The 22,515-nt window shown below is 37.0% G+C and overlaps 2 protein-coding genes across 2 annotated transcripts; one reads left to right on the forward strand and one right to left on the reverse strand.

Moving 5' to 3' along the window:
• Window positions 1–51: 51 nt before the first annotated feature.
• fastkd2 (FAST kinase domains 2) lies at window positions 52–10,688 on the reverse strand. The gene is made up of 13 exons (XM_048197991.1): window positions 10,554–10,688; window positions 10,178–10,259; window positions 7,975–8,611; window positions 5,715–5,818; window positions 5,522–5,630; window positions 4,591–4,714; window positions 4,360–4,499; window positions 3,811–3,983; window positions 2,268–2,428; window positions 1,965–2,189; window positions 831–915; window positions 573–687; window positions 52–385 (listed from the first exon to the last, which is right to left on the reverse strand). The coding sequence occupies exons 3-13, from the start codon at window positions 8,572–8,574 to the stop codon at window positions 257–259; spliced, it is 1,965 nt and encodes a 654-aa protein (XP_048053948.1). The 5' UTR covers window positions 8,575–8,611; window positions 10,178–10,259; window positions 10,554–10,688; the 3' UTR covers window positions 52–256.
• An 82-nt stretch (window positions 10,689–10,770) lies between these two features.
• Window positions 10,771–17,448, forward strand: mdh1b (malate dehydrogenase 1B, NAD (soluble)). The gene is made up of 9 exons (XM_048197992.1): window positions 10,771–10,898; window positions 11,320–11,432; window positions 11,561–11,695; window positions 13,405–13,547; window positions 13,994–14,508; window positions 15,831–15,972; window positions 16,169–16,344; window positions 16,485–16,624; window positions 17,261–17,448. The coding sequence occupies exons 1-9, from the start codon at window positions 10,877–10,879 to the stop codon at window positions 17,300–17,302; spliced, it is 1,428 nt and encodes a 475-aa protein (XP_048053949.1). The 5' UTR covers window positions 10,771–10,876; the 3' UTR covers window positions 17,303–17,448.
• The last annotated feature ends 5,067 nt before the right edge of the window (window positions 17,449–22,515 follow it).

The raw sequence follows: 22,515 nt of genomic DNA on the forward strand, positions 1-22,515 counted from the left end.
AATATTATTTTTTCTGCATTTTAAGTTCAAATAAAATCACATTGGGAAAAAAACAATGAAAAAGTCTTTTTTTTTATTAAAAAAAAAATCAGTGCATATTTATTTATTCATTCATTCATTTTGTTTTTCACTTGGTGTTGGAGGAATACATAACTGTACATCATTGATATTATACATCAATAAATATGTATCCTGAATCCATCATAAAGGCAAATGAAATACAACAGAATTGCTCCGTCAGGAACGGTTACGAAATTCACTCCTCTTTTGGACTGTTGTTCAGTATTTCCTGCGTTCCAGAGGATTCCTGTGCTGGAAAAATGAGCTTCTGTAGCATCTGAAACTTCTCTTCCTCAGTTTTAGAGTTGAGCTCATGGACAGGAACCTAAAAAGGGTGATGCATATGAGGAATAATATTGGAAATGCAAAAAAAAAAAAAAAAAAAAAAAGAACCAGAGATTGAACATTTGGTTAAAAATGTTGAACATTTGGTACCAAACATATTGCATAAGTGTGAGTATCAGGTTTTGGTGTGATTATTTAGTGTGTATCAGAGGAATTAACACACTTACCAAAACAGGTTTATAACCAAGTTTTTCAAGATGCCTTAGTTTGATGACCAAGCTGGCTCGAGGATGAGTTGTACCAAAGCAAAATGAACTCGGTGGAGCGCAGACCACTGCAATCCTGAAACACACGACAGAGAACAGATGCTTATTTCTCTCTAAAACAACCTTCTAACAGTACAAAATTGGGAGGGGGAACATCTAAGTGTGTGAAATTATCATGTGACTTCACATAAACTTGACAGTTGTCTTGTGTTGTGCTACCTTCGGGCACATTCAGGTGATCCAGAATCCTCTGCATGGAGGCCGCAGGTTTCTTCTTTGGGATGAGGGAGAGTAATCACACAGTCTAGAGCAAAGATTCAAACGTTAAATCCAACATAAAAAGCCATTCACATTACATTCGATTCTGAGTAAAATTATTCAGCAGGAATGTAGGGATTTGATTGATTGTGCAAAGTAATTTATATTAGCTTTTATATATATATATACACACATACATACATAATAAAATAATAATGTAAATTAATATGCAATTAATATAATGTTATTATAAAGCCACTTATAAGTCTGGCTTTTATGTATACATATTTTTTTATTTAGTAATTCTTTATTTTTTATATATTATTATTATTATTATTATTATTATTATTATTATCATAATTATCAATTATTTCTATTTTGCTTTATCAACATTTCATTGTTGATAATTTTTATGAAATAATATATATGAAATGTATACGAAAATATAGATACATATATATATATATATATATATATATATATATATATATATATATATATATATATATATATATATATAAACTATTTTTTTAATTTTCATTGATTGTATTGTGTGTCAACCACTTGTTTACACTTGTAAGGCAAATTGCATTGTATTGGATAACTTAATGGTGCTAAAAGTTTTATTTTTAATATGCAAACTATCATTTCTTATTTTTATCCTTTTGATTTTGGAGTAAATTTAATCTGGACATGTTTTCCTGACATTTATTTTGTGTCTATTATCACTTATTTATGCTTGTAAACACTCACTTTAAATTGTACTGGAAGGTGCCATATACATAATGTTTTAGTGCTTGATTAATATAATAATAATACAATATGGTAATAATCTGGTAAATATGGTAATAATAAATAATTAAATATAGTTACTATTTTTTTCCCACCTCAATGCAGTTTTGGTTACACCAACATAAAAGAAAAGTCTTTTCTGAGAAGGAGAAAATTATACTCTAATAAAAACATTTATTTTCTTTAAAGTCTGAGCTGTGGCCTAGCGATTAAATACATTGAGCTATTGAATCCAACTTGTAACATCTGCTACTGTAAATAACACTAAGCAATAACTGTACAGTAACATGAGCTTCATCTCACCAATGAAGTAGATGCTCTGCTCCAGCACACTGTCCTGAACAGCAGCATTTCCCACAATGCTCCGGATCGCACTGAGCATTTCCCGGTTGACTGGGACGTCATGAGCAGGAACTGTGAAGTGAACGTCTGGGATAGACCTCAAGGAGGGCGGCAGCGGAGGTTGATCCAGACGCAAACACAGATCCAACGTGTGCAGCCACCTCTGAACCTTATTCGACTGTTTTCCTATGAGGACACGTAACAGATCACAGCTGAAATGTGACGCACTTTGGATGAGGAGAGAGAGGAAGTAGAGATATTAACCTTTCTGTATCTGGTCCAGGGTTTCCTGTTGTAGCAGTTTATCCATTAGGGCTTGAGGGATGTGCTCCAGTAATGCCAGATAGTAAACGGCTTTCAGGAGGTCGGTGGCGGACAACTTTGGAAGGTAGGACTCTAAGACCTTCACCACACTGGACACAAACCTAATTAAAAAGCAGGAAGTAAAAGTTTGCTGAAGTCAGACACATGCCTGTCCTGCAAAAAACAGCTTTTGCTTTGGGTTTTTGAGGGATTTATAACATTGAATATTCTGATAAATAAGAATATTTATTTTTTATTAGAAACTAATTTTATTGAATATAAATTACCGTTCAAAAATGTGGGGTCAGTAAGATTTTACCAAAGTCTCTCCAGCAGGAGTTATTCTCTATATCAGTGTCACTGTTTCTGAACTCCCTGAAACGCCTCAGTTGTAGTCTTGAGTTTTTTTCCGGGAACGAACACGTCACAATATTCCTCATTTAAATAATTCCCACCCAAGGCATGCACAAAAAAAGTGGGCGAGGCCTGGTTGAGTTAGTTAGTAGTATGTGCTAAAAACTCACAGTAATGGTATGGGGCGGGACATTTCCCAAATACACTTAACCCTTTGGTGCTGTTCGCGTGTCGGTCAAAAATGACCTTTTTTTTTTTTCCCCAAAGAAATGATTGTACTATATTTTAGTTCGATAATGTTTTTTATTTCATATTTTGTATTTTTAGGGGATTTAATAGTACTAAATTACATTTAAGCAGTAGTTACGATCCATTTATTCACTTTTTTAACATGGACCTGAAAATTAAATTTCTAAAACTGTCAGAAAATCAAAGCCATAAATCTAAACAAGCTGTGCTCCAAAATTGAGGTTGATATATCAAAAAATGAGCTTTCAGTAAGATTTTATTTGGCCGCAGTACCAAACGTTTCCACTAGATGAAATTTGTGCCCCATTCATTTCCAATACAGCCTTTTTTGACCACAAACAATACTATTTTTTCAGGACTATTTAACCTTTTTGAATAAAAAAAAAAAAAAAAAAAAAAACATAAAAAATAACCCAACAGTACCAGAAGGTTACAGCGGTTGACCAATCACAACACATGGATCCAGCCGACAAATCAGAGCACATTGTGCTTTTTGGAAGGAATCAAATATGTCTAAACCAAATATGAAAACCTATTGTAGTAGACCTCAAAAAACAAAATCAAGACTTTGAAAAAGGACATAACAGGCTCCCTTCAACTGTTTTCAACAATGATAATGATAAGAAATGTTTCTTGAGCATCAAATCATCATATTGATTTCTGAAGGATCATGTGACACTGAAGACTGGAGTAATGATGCTGAAAATTCAGCTTTGATCACAGGAATAAATTACATTTTAAAATGTATTAAAATAGAAAAGTTATTTTAAATTGCAAAAATATTACTGTTCATTTCTGAACAAATAAATGCAGTCTTGATGAGCTTTCAAAAACATTTAAAAAATCTTACCGACCCCAACATTGACAGTGTAGGTGATTAAGACCTATAACAGCAGCTTACTCTGTTTTTTTCTCTTTCAGGTCATGATTGAGGAGAGAAAACACTTTTAAAACACTAAGAAGGTCTTTCAGCGTCAGACTGTCAGGCTTCTGGATGATTCTCTCTGCAAATGCATCCAACAGGACAACAGGTCTGAACAAGAGATCCTCAAATGATACCAGAATGAGAATCACCTGGAAAACATGAAAAGCATTTAATAAAAGAAAACAAATCCTGCTGCATAATTATGTAATTCATCACAGGCCACTAATCATAAATGCAACTCTTTGCTCTGATAATGTAAAATTAAAGGCAGGAATGCAACAATATATTCTGGTAAAAACTATAGCACACATTTTTTTACTGTGGCCAATACTTGATCTGATGGTTGATTATATACATCACCACTCAAAAGTTTGGGGATGGTAAAATGTTGTAATGTTTTTTAAACATTGTGCTCACCAAGACTGCATTTATTTGAGCAAAAATATTGTGCATTCCTCTTTATATATACAGTAGAGTTTCATATGGATCAGTTTGATTGAAAGCTCGGCTCAGCAGATATCGCACCTGTTTGTTGGACCACATATCAAATGTGCTGGTCATGTACTCAGAGACTGAGCTGAAGAGGGTGTAGTTTCTGTAGCGAAGCTCATGGCAGGACTTCAGCACAGACAGAAGCCTACCGAAGGGGAATTCATGCACATTTTCTGCAGGAAACAATGAGAGGTGAAGTGACAGTGACAGGTCTTGATTTGCTTTAGTTCTGGGAACATCTGAGAGGATCATGGTCCTTCTCACCAGCTATGTTCTTGCTGCAGACATCCAGCAGAGGTTTGAAGTTTAGGCCCATGGCAGCCAGGCTGGAGAACATGTACTGGGTGTTGGGTGGACTGAACTCATCTGCCAACGACAGAGTCTTTGTCTGAGGGAGAATGCAGAGGAATTGAGCTAGAAACTGATCATGACAAACCACTAATTCGTTCAACAGGCAAAAAAAGCCTTGAAGCAAGCATCATTTCTTGTTAGATAGTTGCATCATGTTAGGATTATTTCACCCCAAAATCGTAAGGAAAAAAAAATTATAAATTATATTTTGCTTAAAGTCATTTTCAATTTCAATTTCAATTTCAAGAAAATTAAGCACAGTTTCCTTCACAATTTATTATTATCATGCAAAAAAAAATCTCATTCTCAGTACTGTAATGTGAAAAATAACTTAAAATTATTTAAAAATATTCATTATAATTAATAAATAATGAAAAATAAAATACACAAACTGCAAAGTATTTATATATCATGGCTGTTAAAAAAAAATGTATTACAGGAATGAGACTTTAATGAGAACTAATACTAAGGGTTATTATTGTTAACTAAAACTATTAAAAACATTTCTGCTAATTGAAATAAAGCTGGAATGAAATAAAATATAAATATTAGTTGAAAAACTTAAACTAAAAAAAATAAAACTAACTAAAACAAAAATAAATTAAACCTAAATAGCAATATTAAAAAAAAAGAACAATATGACAAAAACACATAACGAAATATGACATGAAAAAAAAGCTTTATTTTCATTATGCAAAATATAATTTCCTGTTTGCTTGTTTTTTTTTTGGAGTAAACATTTTTATTAGATTCATCCACAGAAATCGATTGATTGAGAATTCTAATTTCTGTGTGAGAGTGTCAGTAAACAATACATTTTAGGTGAATAAATGGTAAATCTAACCGCCAGCTGTCTCTTCAGATGTATCGAAGAGTTTTTGCCCACCGCACGCATCATGCTCTGCAGGACAACCACGCTCTGGATCTCAGGAATACGATCCTTCAGCAACAACCTTCAAAATCAGAACTCAAAGTGATGAAAACACACACAAATATCACATTATAAAGTTGTATAAGGGCTGTAACAATCTTCACACCTTAAAGCCTCTCTTAAGGCCTGAACGTTCCTACAGTTCTCCATCTCCCGTATAGAGGCAGCCAACACCGAAAGAGACCTTATATCAAACTGATTCAGCCGTTCCTGGAATCAGCAAATTAGAAGGATCATGTGACACTGAAGACTGGAGTAACGATGCTGAAAATTCAGCTTTGATCACAGGAATAAATTACATTTTAACATATATTCAAATAAATAAGACTGGCTCACTCTCACCTCCCACATCATGAGTGGACACACCCCCTAATGCTGATTGGCTCACTCTCTCCTCCCACATCAAGAGTGGACACACCCCCTGCTGCTGATTGGCTCACTCTCTCTCCTCCCCCATCATGAGTGGACACGCCCTCTACCGCTGACTGGCTCCCTCTCCTCCCACATCATGAGTGGACACGCCCCCTATCACTGACTGGCTCACTCTCTCTTCTACCACATCATGAGTGGACACACCCCTTACCGCTGACTGGCTCACTCTCTCCTCCCACATCATGAGTGGACACGCCCCTTACCGCTGACTGGCTCACTCTCTCCCCCATCATGAGTGGACACACCCCCTACTGCTGACTGGCTCACTCTCTCCTCCCACATCATGAGTGGACACGCCCCTTACCGCTGACTGGCTCACTCTCCTCCCCCATCATGAGTGGACACACCCCCTACTGCTGACTGGCTCACTCTCTCCTCCCACATCATGAGTGGACACGCCCCTTACCGCTGACTGGCTCACTCTCCTCCCCCATCATGAGTGGACACACCCCCTACTGCTGACTGGCTCACTCTCTCTCCTCCCACATCATGAGTGGACACGCCCCCTATCACTGACTGGCTCACTCTCTCTTCTACCACATTATGAGTGGACACGCCCCTTACCGCTGACTGGCTCACTCTCCTCCCCCATCATGAGTGGACACACCCCCTGCTGCTGATTGGCTCACTCTCTCTCCTCCCACATCATTAGTGGACACGCCCTCTACTGCTGACTGGCTCACTCTCTATCTCCTCCCCCATCATGAGTGGACACGCCCTCTACCGCTGACTGGCTCCCTCTCCTCCCACATCATGAGTGGACACACCCCCTACCGCTGACTGGCTCACTCTCCTCCCCCATCATGAGTGGACACGCCCCCTATCACTGACTGGCTCACTCTCTCTTCTACCACATCATGAGTGGACACACCCCTTACCGCTGACTAGCTCACTCTCCTCCCTCATCATGAGTGGACACACCCCCTACTGCTGACTGGCTCCCTCTCCTCCCACATCATGAGTGGACACACCCCCTACTGCTGACTGGCTCACTCTCCTCCCCCATCATGAGTGGACACGCCCCCTATCACTGACTGGCTCACTCTCTCTTCTACCACATCATGAGTGGACACACCCCTTACCGCTGACTAGCTCACTCTCCTCCCTCATCATGAGTGGACACACCCCCTACTGCTGACTGGCTCACTCTCTCCTCCCACATCATGAGTGGACACGCCCCCTATCACTGACTGGCTCACTCTCTCTTCTACCACATCATGAGTGGACACACCCCTTACCGCTGACTAGCTCACTCTCCTCCCTCATCATGAGTGGACACACCCCCTACTGCTGACTGGCTCACTCTCTCTCCTCCCCCATCATGAGTGGACACACCCCCTACTGCTGACTGGCTCACTCTCTCCTCCCACATCATGAGTGGACACACCCCCTACTGCTGACTGGCTCACTCTCTCCTCCCACATCATGAGTGGACACACCCCCTACTGCTGACTGGCTCACTCTCTCTCCTCCCCCATCATGAGTGGACACACCCCCTACTGCTGACTGGCTCACTCTTCTACCACATCATGAGTGGACACGCCCCTTACCGCTGACTGGCTCACTCTCCTCCCCCATCATGAGTGGACACACCCCCTACTGCTGACTGGCTCACTCTCTCTCCTCCCACATCATGAGTGGACACGCCCCCTATCACTGACTGGCTCACTCTCCTCCCCCATCATGAGTGGACACACCCCCTACTGCTGACTGGCTCACTCTCTCTCCTCCCACATCATGAGTGGACACACCCCCTACTGCTGGCTGACTGGCTCACTCTCTCTTCCATCATGAGTGGAAACGCCCCCTGCTGCTGATTGGCTACAAGTGTGTTGTGGCGCTCGGTCCGATCCACTTTCAGCAGCGTTTCTCAGAAATCACGTACTGCACCTTTAATGAACATGTGAATTATAAGACAAAACCTCTTCACTCACCTGTATAACACGCAGCAGCGTCTGCACAACACGTGTGTCTTGTGAAACTCCCAGGTTGACAACGGCCAGCAGAGTGTAGGCCAGATCCTCACTCCTCATGCGCCAGGCGTCAGCGGCGGCCCGTTCACAGACCTCCTCAAACCCCGGGTGATCGAACATCAGCCGCAGCTCACAGCGCCGCTGCTCATCCGTCATTTTCTTCGTGCTCTCCCAGATGCGTGTGAAGATGCTGCTGATGAGCTGCTGCGACACTGGGATCTGCTTCAGCGTGTCCAGCACATCCGTGGGACAAAAACAGTTCTGCAAATGGCTGTAGAAAGGAGTCCTTTCTGCTTTATCCAGGAGTTCACTGGTCTCTGTAGAAGCTGGAGTTTGTTTAATTTGAGCATTGAGAACATCATGACCACTCTGACTGTAATACAGTACTTGTTTTAATGTGTGTCCTTGTATGCGTTTTCTCCCCAACTGAGATGATGCAGCAAAGCTTCTGCTTTTATAACACAAAGACGTCTGTGTCCATATAAAAGAGTCACATTTCCACAGCACCGTGGATCTCAGAGCACATCTGAACATCTCCAAACCTGATTTATACATGCTCATTCTGGGAGATTCTCTGAAGCTTCAGACATGGTGTGACCTGTTTCAACAAATGAAAATGTGAAACAGAAACAACTGTACTTACTACACTTTGTGCTACTACTGTAAAATCATCATAAAAATTATGGTATTTTGATTACCACAGTATGTTTTACCATTTTTTTCCCCAACAACTTTTTCAAAACTCTTCACACAGTTCTCTTTACCAACTTTCAGTTTGGCACAGCAGTTCATTTCACATTCAAAATGCACTAAAACTACCAAAACACTTCTCAAATCAACTCATTCTTCCATAACAGCAGCACACCACTGTTAAGGGATTAATTACTCAATTTCCAAAACCATAAGACTTTCATTCATCTTCGGAACACTAATGAACATATTTTAATTAGATGTGAGAGATTTCTGTCCCTCCATTGACAGTTACGCAACTGACACTTCGATGCTTCAAAAAGTTCATAGAGATTGTAAAACTAATCCATATGAATTGAGTGGTTTAGTCCAAATTTCTGAAGAGTCATGATCGCTTTATATGATGAACAGATTGAATTTAGGCTTTTACTCGCATATAAACATTGATCAGTGAATATAAACAAAAGCTCAACCAAATCAGCTTGATGCACAAGAACAAACCTCTTGCTGAAGCTCAAACGTGATGCGTAACATGAGAATGAACCTCATTGGTTCTCACATGTAAAGCAAACATGTTTGAGCTTCCGTTTACCACAAATGGGCTTTGTGTTCTTTCTGAAGAATTTTCGGAGCTTGATGAAATCGGTATAAATACATGTTTAATACTGCAAAATACGCTCAATGTTACAGTCACTGCTCTTGCCTTCCAGAATAAAAGAGAACACATTTGTAAACGACTTTACTTGAACCCATTGTGCCAGCTGTCTCTTTATTACCATGTGGTTTATATACATGTTGCTGCTGATTGGGTTGACAATTTTGACGCACCCACCAAACAAGAGGAAACATATCTCAAACCTGTTGCACACATCGTTCAACCCAGAAACAGTAGCAAAACATCGCGCACCGTTTTGAGCTTGAACGTGCCCCTGATGTGCGAGTTGATCAATGTTTATATGTGAATAAAAGCCTAAATTCAATCTGTTCATCATATAAAGTGATCGAGTCTCTTCTGAAAATATGGATTAAACCGCTCAATTCATATGGATTAGTTTTACGATCTCTTTATGAACTTTTTGAAGCGTCAGTGTCAGTTGCATAGCTGTCAATGGAGGGACAGAAATGTCTCAGATTTCATCAAAAAGATCTCATTTGTGTTACATGTTTTGAACACATGAGGGTGAGCAAATTTCATTTTTACTATCCCTTTAGTTAATCAGTTTTGGAAAAAACTATGTAAACATGAAAATTGAAAAAAAATTGAAGTTTTGGTTGTGGTAGTCTGAGAAAGAAAATAATTCGTATAATTTGAAAGAAGTAGTCACTGAATGCATTTGCCAAAAAAAAAAAAAAAGGAAAAAAGTCCACAGTTTAGCCCACATAGACTGCTGTTGTGCTCACTGTGGGAAGAGTCGAGAAATGACGATTGTAAACAAAAACAACATCAACAACAAAAAGATGTTTCTGATTTTACCTTTCATATGTTTTGTCTCTTCTCATGTGCAGTGAAATGCATCCGACAGGGTCACAGATGGATGCAAGATCTTGAAATATTACTAGAATTAGAGTTACAGAAATAAATGTACATTTTTAGTACGTATCTGTCTGATTATCCACAATACATTTTAACCAGAATAAATAGCCAAATGTTGAACTTAGCTAAACACATATATAAATGTAAAATCAAGTCAATAAACAAATACATTTAGAGGACATTTGTGCTACACGTCCTTGTACAGAAACCTTGAAAAAATGCTGTAAAACCCGTATATTATTTACATGTTTGCGGTTAATTATGGCACAGTCATACATTTTAATTATCTATAATAATCATAAAATAAGTATCTAACCCTTCGGTTGTTGTCTTCACATGTTCACTGCTCTCACTGTGAGCGCAGCCATGACAGAAACAGGGAGCGCGCGATTACTGCCGCACTATAGTTCCGCTTCCAGTATCGCGTGATTTTCATAATGTTAATTTAAAAATGCAGCCCAAATAGTTAAATAAACTCCTTTATAACGTGTTTAATTCATATTATACATAAAAAATTATTTTTTTAAATAAAAATATAGATTTTAAAAACGAAAGAGAAATGTTTCCTCTTCAGGAAATGTTATGCGAGCGCACAATGTTACCTAGCAACGCCGGACGCGCTTGTGACTGGACCAAAACATGGCGAAATTTGTTCTTGCAGGTTGGTCGAACGAAATTTCTATCTATCTATCTATCTATCTATCTATCTATCTATCTATCTATCTATCTATCTATCTATCTATCTATCTATCTATCTATCTATCTATCTGTCTGTCTGTCTGTCTGTCTGTCTGTCTGTCTGTCTATCTATCTATCTATCTATCTATCTATCTGTCTGTCTATCTATCATCAGCCTATCTATCTATCTATCTATCTATCTATCTATCTATCTATCTATCTATCTATCTATCTGTCTGTCTGTCTGTCTGTCTGTCTGTAAACTTTATGGTTTAACTTGTTATAGCTGTTATTGTAGTTTCATCTAGTCAAACCCTTCAGTATTTATGATTATGTTTGCGGTCAGTCATGTCACAGTCCGCAACATTTTAATGCTATAATATTCTCTCCATTCACTTACACAGGAAGAGCAGATTGTCCTCATTACGCAAAAGCTGAGCTTCTTGCTGATGTGCTGCAAAGAAACCTACCAGATTTCCACATTCACAAGATCTGTGTTCACCCCAGTGACTGGAAGGTAAACCTGTGAGTTCATGTGGAGCTTTAAGAGCTCTTTAATCATTTCCACACCATTTTTATGTTGAACTAAAGATGTCCTCGGTTCATTTATGTCTTTTATTCATATTGAACCACTTTTCTGTGTAGATATGGCTGGAGGACACCTGCGCATCAAATGGATGGACACATTCAAGCTCTCCTATAGTATGGAGGGAGCTGATTGATCGCGGGGGTAAAGGAATACTGATCGGAGGCTTCAATGATTTCCTTGAGCATGCTCAGGTTTGCATGATAGGATACCAAAATAAAATAGAGGAATTCATTTCAAGTAGTCAAGCGAAATAAAACACTACCTAAATAAGGATACAGTCCATATAAATTAGGGTTACAGCTTTTCTCAGTCACTTTGGCTCATTTTTTTTGAAGACACTTGCAAAATGTAGCAACTCAAGTGATAACATTACAAGTAACGCAAGTTACGTAATCAGATTACTTTTTTTCCAAGTAACTAGTAAAGTAACGCATTCAACTTTTAAAGTTACAACAAAATGTATGAGTTACTTTTTTTTTTTATTGACTGACAGCTCTCCTGTCACCATGTTGAGAGAAATTGTAAGTCCAGAGGCTTATTCGTTTCAGTTTAGGTGTGAAAAAGGCCTTTACATTTGCCAAAAATAGTACAAGCAAACCCTGCCCAGGTGAGAAAAAGTAATGCAAAAGTAATGTAACACATTACTTTCCATAAAAAGTAACTAAGTAATGCAATGAGTTACTTTTTTAGGTATTAACGCAATATTGTAACACTGTACTTTAAAAAGTAACTTTCCCCAACACTGTTCATGCTTCAAAACGTAGCCTAGTTATTGTGTAAGAAAACTGGCCAAGGTTTTTAGAAACAGATTTTTTTTTTTATTATTGGCAAAAGTATGCACATTTGTATGCATATATACTGCATTTATTTTTATAACAATGTGTTACATGTAAACAGAAAACATTCCATGTCATAGATATTTATGGAATATATAAGTACATGTCAGAAAGATTTTGTATTGAATTAATCATTTTGCATGTAATGATGGCTCACGTGATTACAGAATGTTTAGGAGTTATAAACAGTATGACAATTTCACAGAGAATCAACTTATATTGTGTAAATTGTAGACAGCTAATTACTCTTTTGCGCATATGTACTAAAAAAAATTGCAAATCTGATGTGAGAAATGAAGAAATTAATTATTCAGAGATCTGAAATTATTGTTTTGAGGGGAAAAAAAAAAAACTCATTTGAGATTCGATCCTGTTACAAACTGCTCCGAGACTTTGGTTGAAGATCCAAATGCAGCTTTATTGGGACATTCCAGAATCGTAATCCATATACCAAGCAAAGGTCAAACACATGGGCAAACAACACAAATACGCAACAGGGCAGAAATCACAGGCAAAAAAGGGTAATCCATAATATAGACAGCAAATAAAAAAACAAGACTCAGGAAACCAGGATAATGCTCAGAAATGCAGTGTAACAACATACACGACTTCGCATAAACTGCCAAAAAAGGGCTTATATAGGCAGGGTTAACAAGGATAATGAGACAAAGGTGGATGTAATCAGGCATAATGAGTCCGGGCAATGGGTTGTGGGAAACGCAGTCCATGGTACTATAACCAACACAGGAGTGCCCTCTGGTGGAAATCAAGGGCAGTCCAGCTGGTGGATTTAACAGATCCAAAGCGACTGAGAAAAACTGTAGAAACTGTAGTGATTTTATGCAAAAAAGATTTCAGATTTTATTTTAGCTCTAAAATTACTGCAGTATATTTATTTAGACTACAAGATAAAACTTAAAATTAAACAAATCCTTCCACCAAACAACTACAGAAAGTTCCTTTCTGCCCTGAATTATTAATTCACAAGATAATCTAAGATCAGCGACATCCAGTTTCATTTAGATACTGTATGTGAAGATCAATACTTCTGTCCTCTCCTGCAGGGTTACTATGGCATCACCTCAGATATGAACTCTGATCTGATGCTAAAAATTGCAGTAGAGAATCAGCAAACTAAAGAGCTGTGTATGAAGGAGGAAGTCCACCGACACATGTCTCTCAGACCTCTGCACATCTGGATCAGCAGGTGGACGTGTTTCATCAGGCCCCTTTGCCTTTAAAGTGTCCCTATTATGCTTTATCTGAGATTACCTTTCATGTAGTGTGAATGTAAAAGGTCTGCAAAGTTTCAAAGATCAATGTGTTTGATAAATTTGATAAATTGTCTCGCAAAAGAAAGAACGAGTCGTCAGTAATTCCAGTTTTATGATCTCTTTATGAACTTTTTGAAGCGTCAAAGTGGCAGTTGCGTAGCTGTCAATGGAGGGACAGAAATCTCTCATATTTCATTAAAAATAAATGAATTTTCATTTTTGGGTGAACTAACCCATGTATGTAAACCTATTATAGTAGACCTCCAAAACAAAATTAGGATCCTTTAAAATAGCATAATAGGGGCACTTTAAAAGAGTAAAAAAGATTTCTTATTATCTTTAGATGCATGACATTTAACCTGAGAAAAACCTCTTTCAGTGCTCTGAACCCCATCTGCTACAGCCTCATCCCTCAGTTGTTCACCCCGGGACTGTTTCCAGGTCTCCCTCTTTTCAGCCTTCACCTCATGGACACCTGCGGCTCTGAGGAAATGTTACGAGGACTCAAGATGGAAACAGAAGACCTCGCCCTGCCTCAGCTCCATGAGGTCACTGTCCATTCAGACCAGACACAGGCGTTTCAGGAAGCCCACTTCATCATCTTTCTGGATGAGCTACAGCCTATATGTGAAAGCAACGACGAGCCGGATGACAAGGACCACATGGTGAGCCGGGTTGCAGAATGTTTCTGTTGCTATGGGCAACTCATCGAGGCGAATGCACGGAAAGACGTAAGAGTGATTGTGGCGGGAGACTCCTTTATTAATCTGAAGAGCTCGCTGTTAATTGAGAACGCACCCTCTGCTGACCCGCACAACTTTGTGGCGATGACAACGCAGCTGGAATGCGAGGCAAGAACTCAGCTTGCGCAGAAGTTGTCGGTGAAAACAGCAGGTAAAATAATAAATATTTGTTCTAATGTTCAATTGCAATACAATGATGCATTTGAAATTTGATTCAGATCAGTTTGATTATTTTGATTTATTGATTTATCATCAGAGCCCTCAAGATTTATTTTCGAAACAATATGCCCTTTTTACTTTCACAAAATTAATTTTCATATTAATATAACCTTTTATAAAAATATTATATAATTTAACATATGTTACATTATTATATTATTTATAATCAATAATTACATTGTTAAAATAACATAAAAAATAAATTATATTTATTATAACTTATAATACTAATATATATATATATATATATATATATATATATACAAACCCGATTCCAAAAAAGTTGGGACACTGTACAAATTGTGAATAAAAAAGGAATTAAAGGAAATCTCATAAACTTATATTTTATTCACAATAGAATATAGATAACATATCAAATGTTGAAAGTGAGACATTTTGAAATGTCATGCCAAATATTGGCTCATTTTGGATTTCATGAGAGCTACACATTCCAAAAAAGTTCGAATCAAAATTTGAAGTTCTTTTTGGAAATACTGGGACGCCATGTCATCCGGACTAAAGAGGACAAGGACAACCCAAGTTGTTATCAGCGCTCAGTTCAGAAGCCTGCATCTCTGATGGTATGGGGTTGCATGAGTGCGTGTGGCATGGGCAGCTTACACATCTGGAAAGGCACCATCAATGCTGAAAGGTATATCCAAGTTCTAGAACAACATATGCTCCCATCCAGACATCATCTCTTTCAGGGAAGATCTTGCATTTTCCAACATGACAATGCCAGACCACATACTATATCAATTACAACATCATGGCTGCGTAGAAGAAGGATCCGGGTACTGAAATGGCCAGCCTGCAGTCCAGATCTTTCACCCATAGAAAACATTTGCCGAATCATAAAGAGGAAGATGCGACAAAGAAGACCTAAGACAGTTGAGCAACTAGAAGCCTGTATTAGACAAGAATGGGACAACATTCCTATTCCTAAACTTGAGCAACTTGTCTCCTCAGTCCCCAGACGTTTGTAGACTGTTATAAAAAGAAGAGGGGATGCCACACAGTGGTAAACATGGCCTTGCCCCAACTTTTTTGAGATGTGTTGATGCCATGAAATTTAAAATCAACTTATTTTTCCTTTAATAATTATATTATATTATATTATATATTATATTTCCTATAATAATTATTTCCATAAATAATTATATTAATAAAATAAAATAATTAAAAATATGTTATTCTTTTCTTAATGTCTTTTGCTGTGCATGCTCAAATTTTCCCTTTTTCTTATATTCACAGACATGACTAATGTTATTGTATGGGGAAACATCAGTGGCAGTTACCATATTGACCTGCAGAGGGCGAAGGTTTTCAGATATGATGGCGCAATTTGGGGACCAGATGGTTTTTCTCAGCGAGTCATTGAAATGATTTATGATTGGTAAAGATCATTGTGGTGCATGACTCAGGCCATATGGCTCTTTTACGCAATTTCATTATGAATCCATTCATGAATCATTATAAATGGTATAATTAAGTAAACAATAAATCAGATGTATGTCATCAGATGAACAGTCCATACATATCTTAAATACATTAATTAAACTCATAATTATACTCATCTTTTGTTTTATAAGGAAATGGCTGGAGACAGATTTTATGACTTTAGTACATAAACATCGTGCCACAATTTCATCAATGACTAACAAAGCCACAGCAATATCATCAACCAATGGAATAATGAGCATTTTAAGGGCCTGGAATAATGAAGCTTCTCCAGAGGAAGTTTTCTCATTGGGTGTTCTTAGTACAGGCAAGATCAAACAAATCATCCTCAAACATGAAATAAATATGGCTTATAGTATGCATATTTATAATGAATCTTTTATTGTTACTTTATAGCTAATGCTTGTAAATGCATGATCAGCATGTGTGACCTTTCTAAATCTGCAGGGCAGTTTGGGATTCCAGCAGGTTTGGTGTTTTCTATGCCTGTGAGCTTCAGGGATGGTCTCTGGTCAGTGCGGTCTGATGTTACTGTTACAGAAGAGTTGAGGGTAAAACTTGATGCTTGTGCTGATGAACTTAAAATGGTGAGTACAAGTAGTAAAATATATATTCTATTTATATTACTTATTATATTATATTTGAAATGATCCCATGATGGGAAACCATAAAAGGTGAATGTTTATATGTGAATAAAAGTTTAAATTCAGTCTGTTCATCATATAAAGCGATCGTGTCTCTTCAGAAAATTTGGACTAAACCGCTCAATTCATATGGATTCGTTTTATGATCTCTTTATGAACCTTTTGAAGCGTCAAAGTGGTAGTTGGTGTAGACTGTCAATGGAGGGACAGAAATCTCAGATTTCATCAAAAATATCTTCATTTGTGTTCTGAACAGAAGTCTTACGGGTTTGGAACGACATGAAAGTGAATAAATGATGACAGAATTTTCATTTTTCACCTTCAAGGTTCTACTGCATATGGAACCTTTTCGTCTAAGAGTGTAAAACTTATCAGCCAATCAGAGAATGTTCTCTGCTTTTTTGGAAAGTTTTGGAGACTGCAAAGGTCTAGCGAAAGTTTGCGTAGTTGCTTGGCAATAACAAATAAATACATGCTTTTATGTGCTTCTTCCTGGTGGGACACGGATAGCACACTTGATCAGCTTTGATAAGATTGAAGTGGTTAATCAATGTTGTTTTATGCATTTATTTGCTTTAGGAGAGAGACATTGCTGCTAGAATACTGAAGAAAGATGAATGACGGCTCTCCAAAAGCAGACTTCAGTGACGTGACACATCATTATTCTAATAAGGATTACTATTTTTAAGCTATATTTGCATAATCACAATCTCAATGCTTTAAATGACAAGTGTGATGAAATTGTCCCATAAAAATGTTCAGCTCAATTCTTGAGAGACTCTTTTTGTTGTTAGTTGATCATGCAATTTTACCCAAAAAATGTGGAACATTTGGGAATTTTAGATGGAAGACTATACTTTCTGTTTCAGGTTCTCAGTCTTTTTCTAGTAAACACAAATGTGAATCAATACCATAAGAATTTTGTGCTTAATATGTTATTTAGTCATAGTTGCACTGCAAAAAAAAGGTTTTGTCTTGTTTCTAGTCAAAATATCTTAAAGTTCTTAAATCAAGAAGCACTTTCTTGACAAATAAAAATTATTTTTTTGTTTTTGGTAAAAATAAGTCAAAATTAAGTGAGTTTTTCCTTTAAAACAAGCAACATAATCTGCCAGTGGGGTAAGCAAAATAATCTTATTTCAAACCAAACATAAGCTGTATAATCTCGTGTTCAGTTTTTATTAAGATTATTTTGTTTGTTTTAAAGGTGCTAAAGAGGATCTTTTCGTCGACTGAGAAACCAAAGACTGTTAGTGAGTTTTTGAAATGAGCGCATGCGTAAAAACAGCCCCCCTTCTTCACAGCTCATTTCAAAGGAACGCCTCCCAAAACTTGTGCACGAGTATTGGAACACGAGTGTTTACCACCGGCATTCGCTGTGTCGTGTTAGTGGATTCATTATGTCGGACTCACCGCAGGTAACTCATAATCTGCAGTTGTTACTCCTGTCACCTGACAAAAACATTGCATGCAGCGCCTGTGGAGTGTGGAAAGTTACTGGAGCGCGCAGCCGCGCACATCTCTCACAAGGAACGTCACGGCAGTGATTGACAAGCCAGAGGGCCAATCTGCGTAAACGATTGGCTGATGTTTTTAAGGCCCTACCTCGTGCACAGATGATGTATATTAATATTATTACTTTCAGTGCACCTAATAAATAGTCTTTTATCAGTTAGTAAAGACAGTTTCAAGTAATATTGCAAAAAATGTATAAAACAAAACATCCTCTTTAGCACCTTTAAGGAAAAACTCACTTAATTTTGACTTCTTTTTTTTTTCTAAAAACAAGAAAATAATTTTTACTTGTCAAGAAAATGCTTCTTGATCTAAGAATTTTTAGATATTTGGACTGGAAACAAGACAAAAATTCTAAGTAAGAACAGCATTTTGTTTGCAGTGTGCCATTTATTTTTATGCTATTATTTCCTTAATCAAACTTTAAAAATTAATTTCTCAAAGATATAGGATTAGGGCAGCATACCCAGGTGGCCTCAACAAACTTCCAAGAGGGCTGCAGGATGTCCTAAAAGTATTTAAATTAATAAATTATTATTATCTTACCTTTGCTTACTTACCTTTTATAGACTGACAGAACAAGGAAAAACAGAAATGGTACTGGTTATTTTCTGGCAGGACATTTTCCGCTTAGTGTAGTTTCATTAACCTTAAAACAACAAGACATTTTTCTGTTAATAACGAAGACCTCTGTAATGTTGCCATACTCAAGAGATTTATCACCCCCACTTATCGAGATTACAGTCACCTCCGACTATAAGCAGTGCGACCATCTGCCTTCGGTTCTGTTGCCAGCTCACCGCATGGTAGCATTACCTCACATGCCCTTTGTCATGCCTGGCTTTATCTCTCGCTGTCCCCTGAGGACAGTCAGCAAATATTTAAAGGTGACCTGTAATGCCCTTATACAAGATGTAATGTAAGTCTCTGATATCCCCAGAATGTTTCAGCTCAAAATACCCCACAGATCATTTATTATAGCTTGTCAAATTTGCCCCTATTTGTGTGTGTCCCTTTAAATGCAAATGAGCTGCTGCTCCCGCCCCCTTTTCAAAAGAGGGCGGAGCTTTAACAGCTTAGGTTTCAGTTGCTCAACAACAACAAAACTGGAGAATCTCACTCAGTTAAAATGAGGATCGTCAGTAACTCTCTCTCTTCTCTAAAGCAAAATTTATTTTTAATTTCTGCAGGTTTGGTCCTCCATACTATACTACTGCACTGTTAGATCTGATTTATTTAAATCAAATTTTATTTATTTGAATCAAATGTATATATTTACTTAATCCAATGTATTTATCGAAATCAAGTTTAATTTATTTTAGTCAAATATTTTTTATTTGCATCATATTTTACTTTTGATATTTTCTTTATTTGAATCAAATTTAGTTGCCTAGTTTAATATTAGTTTTATTATTTATCTTTTTAAAAAAAAAATGAAAAATTCCCAGACCACCGTTCGAAAAAGTACATACATCATGCTCTTTCTTCCCCCAGTGTCCACAATGAACAGCCGACTCTGAGCATCCATTTTGGATCCCCAACAAAGACCGTGATGCCACAAGCGGTGTAAACTAGAAGAGTCCAATCAGGTTCAGTTAGGTGAGAACAGTCCCCTTTTCAAAAGAACACAAAGCAGTTGAAAACCATCTTATGGGTGTATATTAGAGATATTTGGAGGTGCAAGTCAGTAAACAAAACGACATTCAACAATACATTTTGTAGTTCAATGCTCTAAGTGCCTTTTTTATAGATCATAAAGCAGTAACAGCATGAGCAAAACACAATCACTATTAAACAAAGATAATCTTTTCGTAAATATATTGAAAACACAAATCTGCGGTCTGGATCAGATGTGTGTGTTTGAGGGTATCTACAGGAGAAGAGGCGAAACGCACTCAAATCGTGCAAAACAAAAACACTGTCCTAACCATCCGACTCCGACGCGGCAAGCAATTCGTTTGTCCACTTTGAAATTAAAACTACAATCACAGCAACACAGAACAGGTTTGCAACTACGTGGCGCAGAATTTTTTGACCAATCAGCTTTCACAGTTGGCAAAACTCAAATTATAATGGAAGAAACTTCTGACTGGTCACATTATGATGTGAGAGTAATCCATTTCACTTTCAACTTTAAAGGAATGTCAACCTGCCTCCAAACAACGAACAGTTCTGTAAAACTCTCTTTATGCGTGAAAGAACGCCCTGTATGATAAATATATACATTGTTTTTATATACACGTTTCCAGTTTAAAAGATATTTCCCTTTAGTATGATTAATAATTGAAAATATATATTTATATATCGGATCATAAAACCATCTTATTATATCCACTGTGTCATGTAAGAAGTCACTCAGACCTTTGACACTGACATGAAGACAAATGAACAATCAAATTCTTTAAAAATAAATCCCAAATATGCTGTCTGAGTTTTACGTTGTCAATTCTAGAATTACCCTGACATACTGAGTACATCTTATAAAGATAGATAGAAATAAGGCTCAATCATTCTCTTAGGATTCCCCTCTTGCAAATGTTCATTTCAATTTAAAAAAGTGAAAATAATTCAGTCAAGTTCATGCATGAACTCCTTCTAAACTAGTAAAGTTTTAGTTTATAATTTAAATTATATTTCAGGCAATCTGTGACCACTTGATGCGATTTTTACAATGCAATATAATGTACGCTACCATTCAAAAGTTTAGGGTCAGCAATATATATATATATATTTTTAATTTTGGAAAAAGTGCATTTATTTAATTAAAAAATAATCTAATATATTTTAAATTATTAAAATATTACATATTATTTTAATATATTTTAAACTATAATTTATTCCTGTGATGTGATACGATTTCCAAAAGAACATTTATTTGAAACAGAAAATTATGAATCTCTTTACTGTAACATTTGATCAACTGAATGCATCCTTGCTGAATAAAAGTTTAATTTTCTTTGGGGGGAAAAAAAATCTTACCGACCCCAAACTTTTGAATGGTAGTGTGTTTGGCATGGTTATGAAATCTGGAAAATGTCCTGCAAAATTTGAGCATGTACAGACCAACAATAGTTCAAAAGTGCATCCAATTATAATATATTGAACCTGAATATGAACATATGAAAGTTAGGGTTAGACTCCTAATTCTTCTACATCACGTAAGGGGGGAAAATGAACGGGGAATTTTTCTGCCAGCTAAAGTATGCTATGCTGCATTCACGGTCACTTTTGTGCAAAAAAATAAAAATAAAATTTATATATGCGAGAAGTAAATGACAGAATCCATTATTAATTTTTCAAAACAATTTTCCGAAATTGATTTATACTTAAAGGATTAGTTCACTTCAAAATTCAAATTTCCTGATAATTTATTCACCCCCATGTCATCCAAGATGTTCATGTCTTTCTTTCTTCAGTCGAAAAGAAATGAATGTTTTTGATGAAAACATTCCAGGATTTTTCTCCATATAATGGACTTCACTGGGGTTCAACGGGTTGAAGGTCCAAATGTCAGTTTCAGTGCAGCTTCAAAGAGCTCTACATGATCCCAGACGGGGAATAAGAGTCTTATCTAGAGAAACAATCGCTCATTTTGTAAAATAAAATAAACATTTATATACTTTTTAACCACAAATGCTCATCTTGCACTGCTCTGTGATACGCCACGCATTACATAATCATGTTGGAAAGGTCACGCGTGACGTAGGCAGAAGTACCGCGGTAGGGCGAAAAACTCCATCTCATTTTCTCCTCCAACTTCAAAATCATCCGACATTGTTACTTTACCTTTTTTGTAAAGGCTGTTTGACTTAGTCTTTGCATGGTTCGCTTTGTAAACACTTGCTCTGTACTTCCTCCTTTCCAACATGATTACGTCATGCGTTGTGCATCGCAGAGCAGTGCAAGACAAGCATTTGTGATTAAAAAGTATATAATTATTTTTTATTTTTTTTTTTAGAAAATGACAGATCGTTTCACTAGATGAGACTCTTATTCCTCATCTGGGATCATGTAGAGCTCTTTGAAGCTGCACTGAAACTGACATTTGGACCTTCAACCCGTTGAACCCCAGTGAAGTCCATTATATGGAGAAAAATCCTAGAATGTTTTCCTCAAAAACCTTCATTTCTTTTCGAATGAAGAAAGATATAAATATCTTGGATGACATGGGGGTGAGTAAATTATCAGGCATATTTGAATTCTGACGTGAACTAATCCTTTAAAAGCAATGCAGCCAAATTTGCTAACTTGAAGTTTTGTGTACCAGAATATCTCCCAGCAACTTTATTTTTTATTCGAGACATATTTAATAGTAAACC

This window comes from Megalobrama amblycephala, linkage group LG7 (genome assembly GCF_018812025.1).
Source record: "Megalobrama amblycephala isolate DHTTF-2021 linkage group LG7, ASM1881202v1, whole genome shotgun sequence".
Taxonomy (NCBI): domain Eukaryota; kingdom Metazoa; phylum Chordata; class Actinopteri; order Cypriniformes; family Xenocyprididae; genus Megalobrama; species Megalobrama amblycephala.

Bases quoted from the DNA above. Each gene is read 5' to 3' on its own strand.
- fastkd2 (XM_048197991.1), bottom strand. From the start codon at position 8,574: ATGAGCATGTATAAATCAGGTTTGGAGATGTTCAGATGTGCTCTGAGA. The intron at 5,819-7,974 runs GTGAGTGAAGAG...TGCTGATTCCAG, and splicing joins CGCTGCTGCGTGTTATACAG to GAACGGCTGAATCAGTTTGA. The intron at 5,631-5,714 runs GTGTGAAGATTG...CTGATTTTGAAG, and splicing joins GCCTTAAGAGAGGCTTTAAG to GTTGTTGCTGAAGGATCGTA.
- mdh1b (XM_048197992.1), top strand. From the start codon at position 10,877: ATGGCGAAATTTGTTCTTGCAG. The intron at 11,433-11,560 runs GTAAACCTGTGA...TTTTCTGTGTAG, and splicing joins TTCACCCCAGTGACTGGAAG to ATATGGCTGGAGGACACCTG. The intron at 11,696-13,404 runs GTTTGCATGATA...CCTCTCCTGCAG, and splicing joins ATTTCCTTGAGCATGCTCAG to GGTTACTATGGCATCACCTC.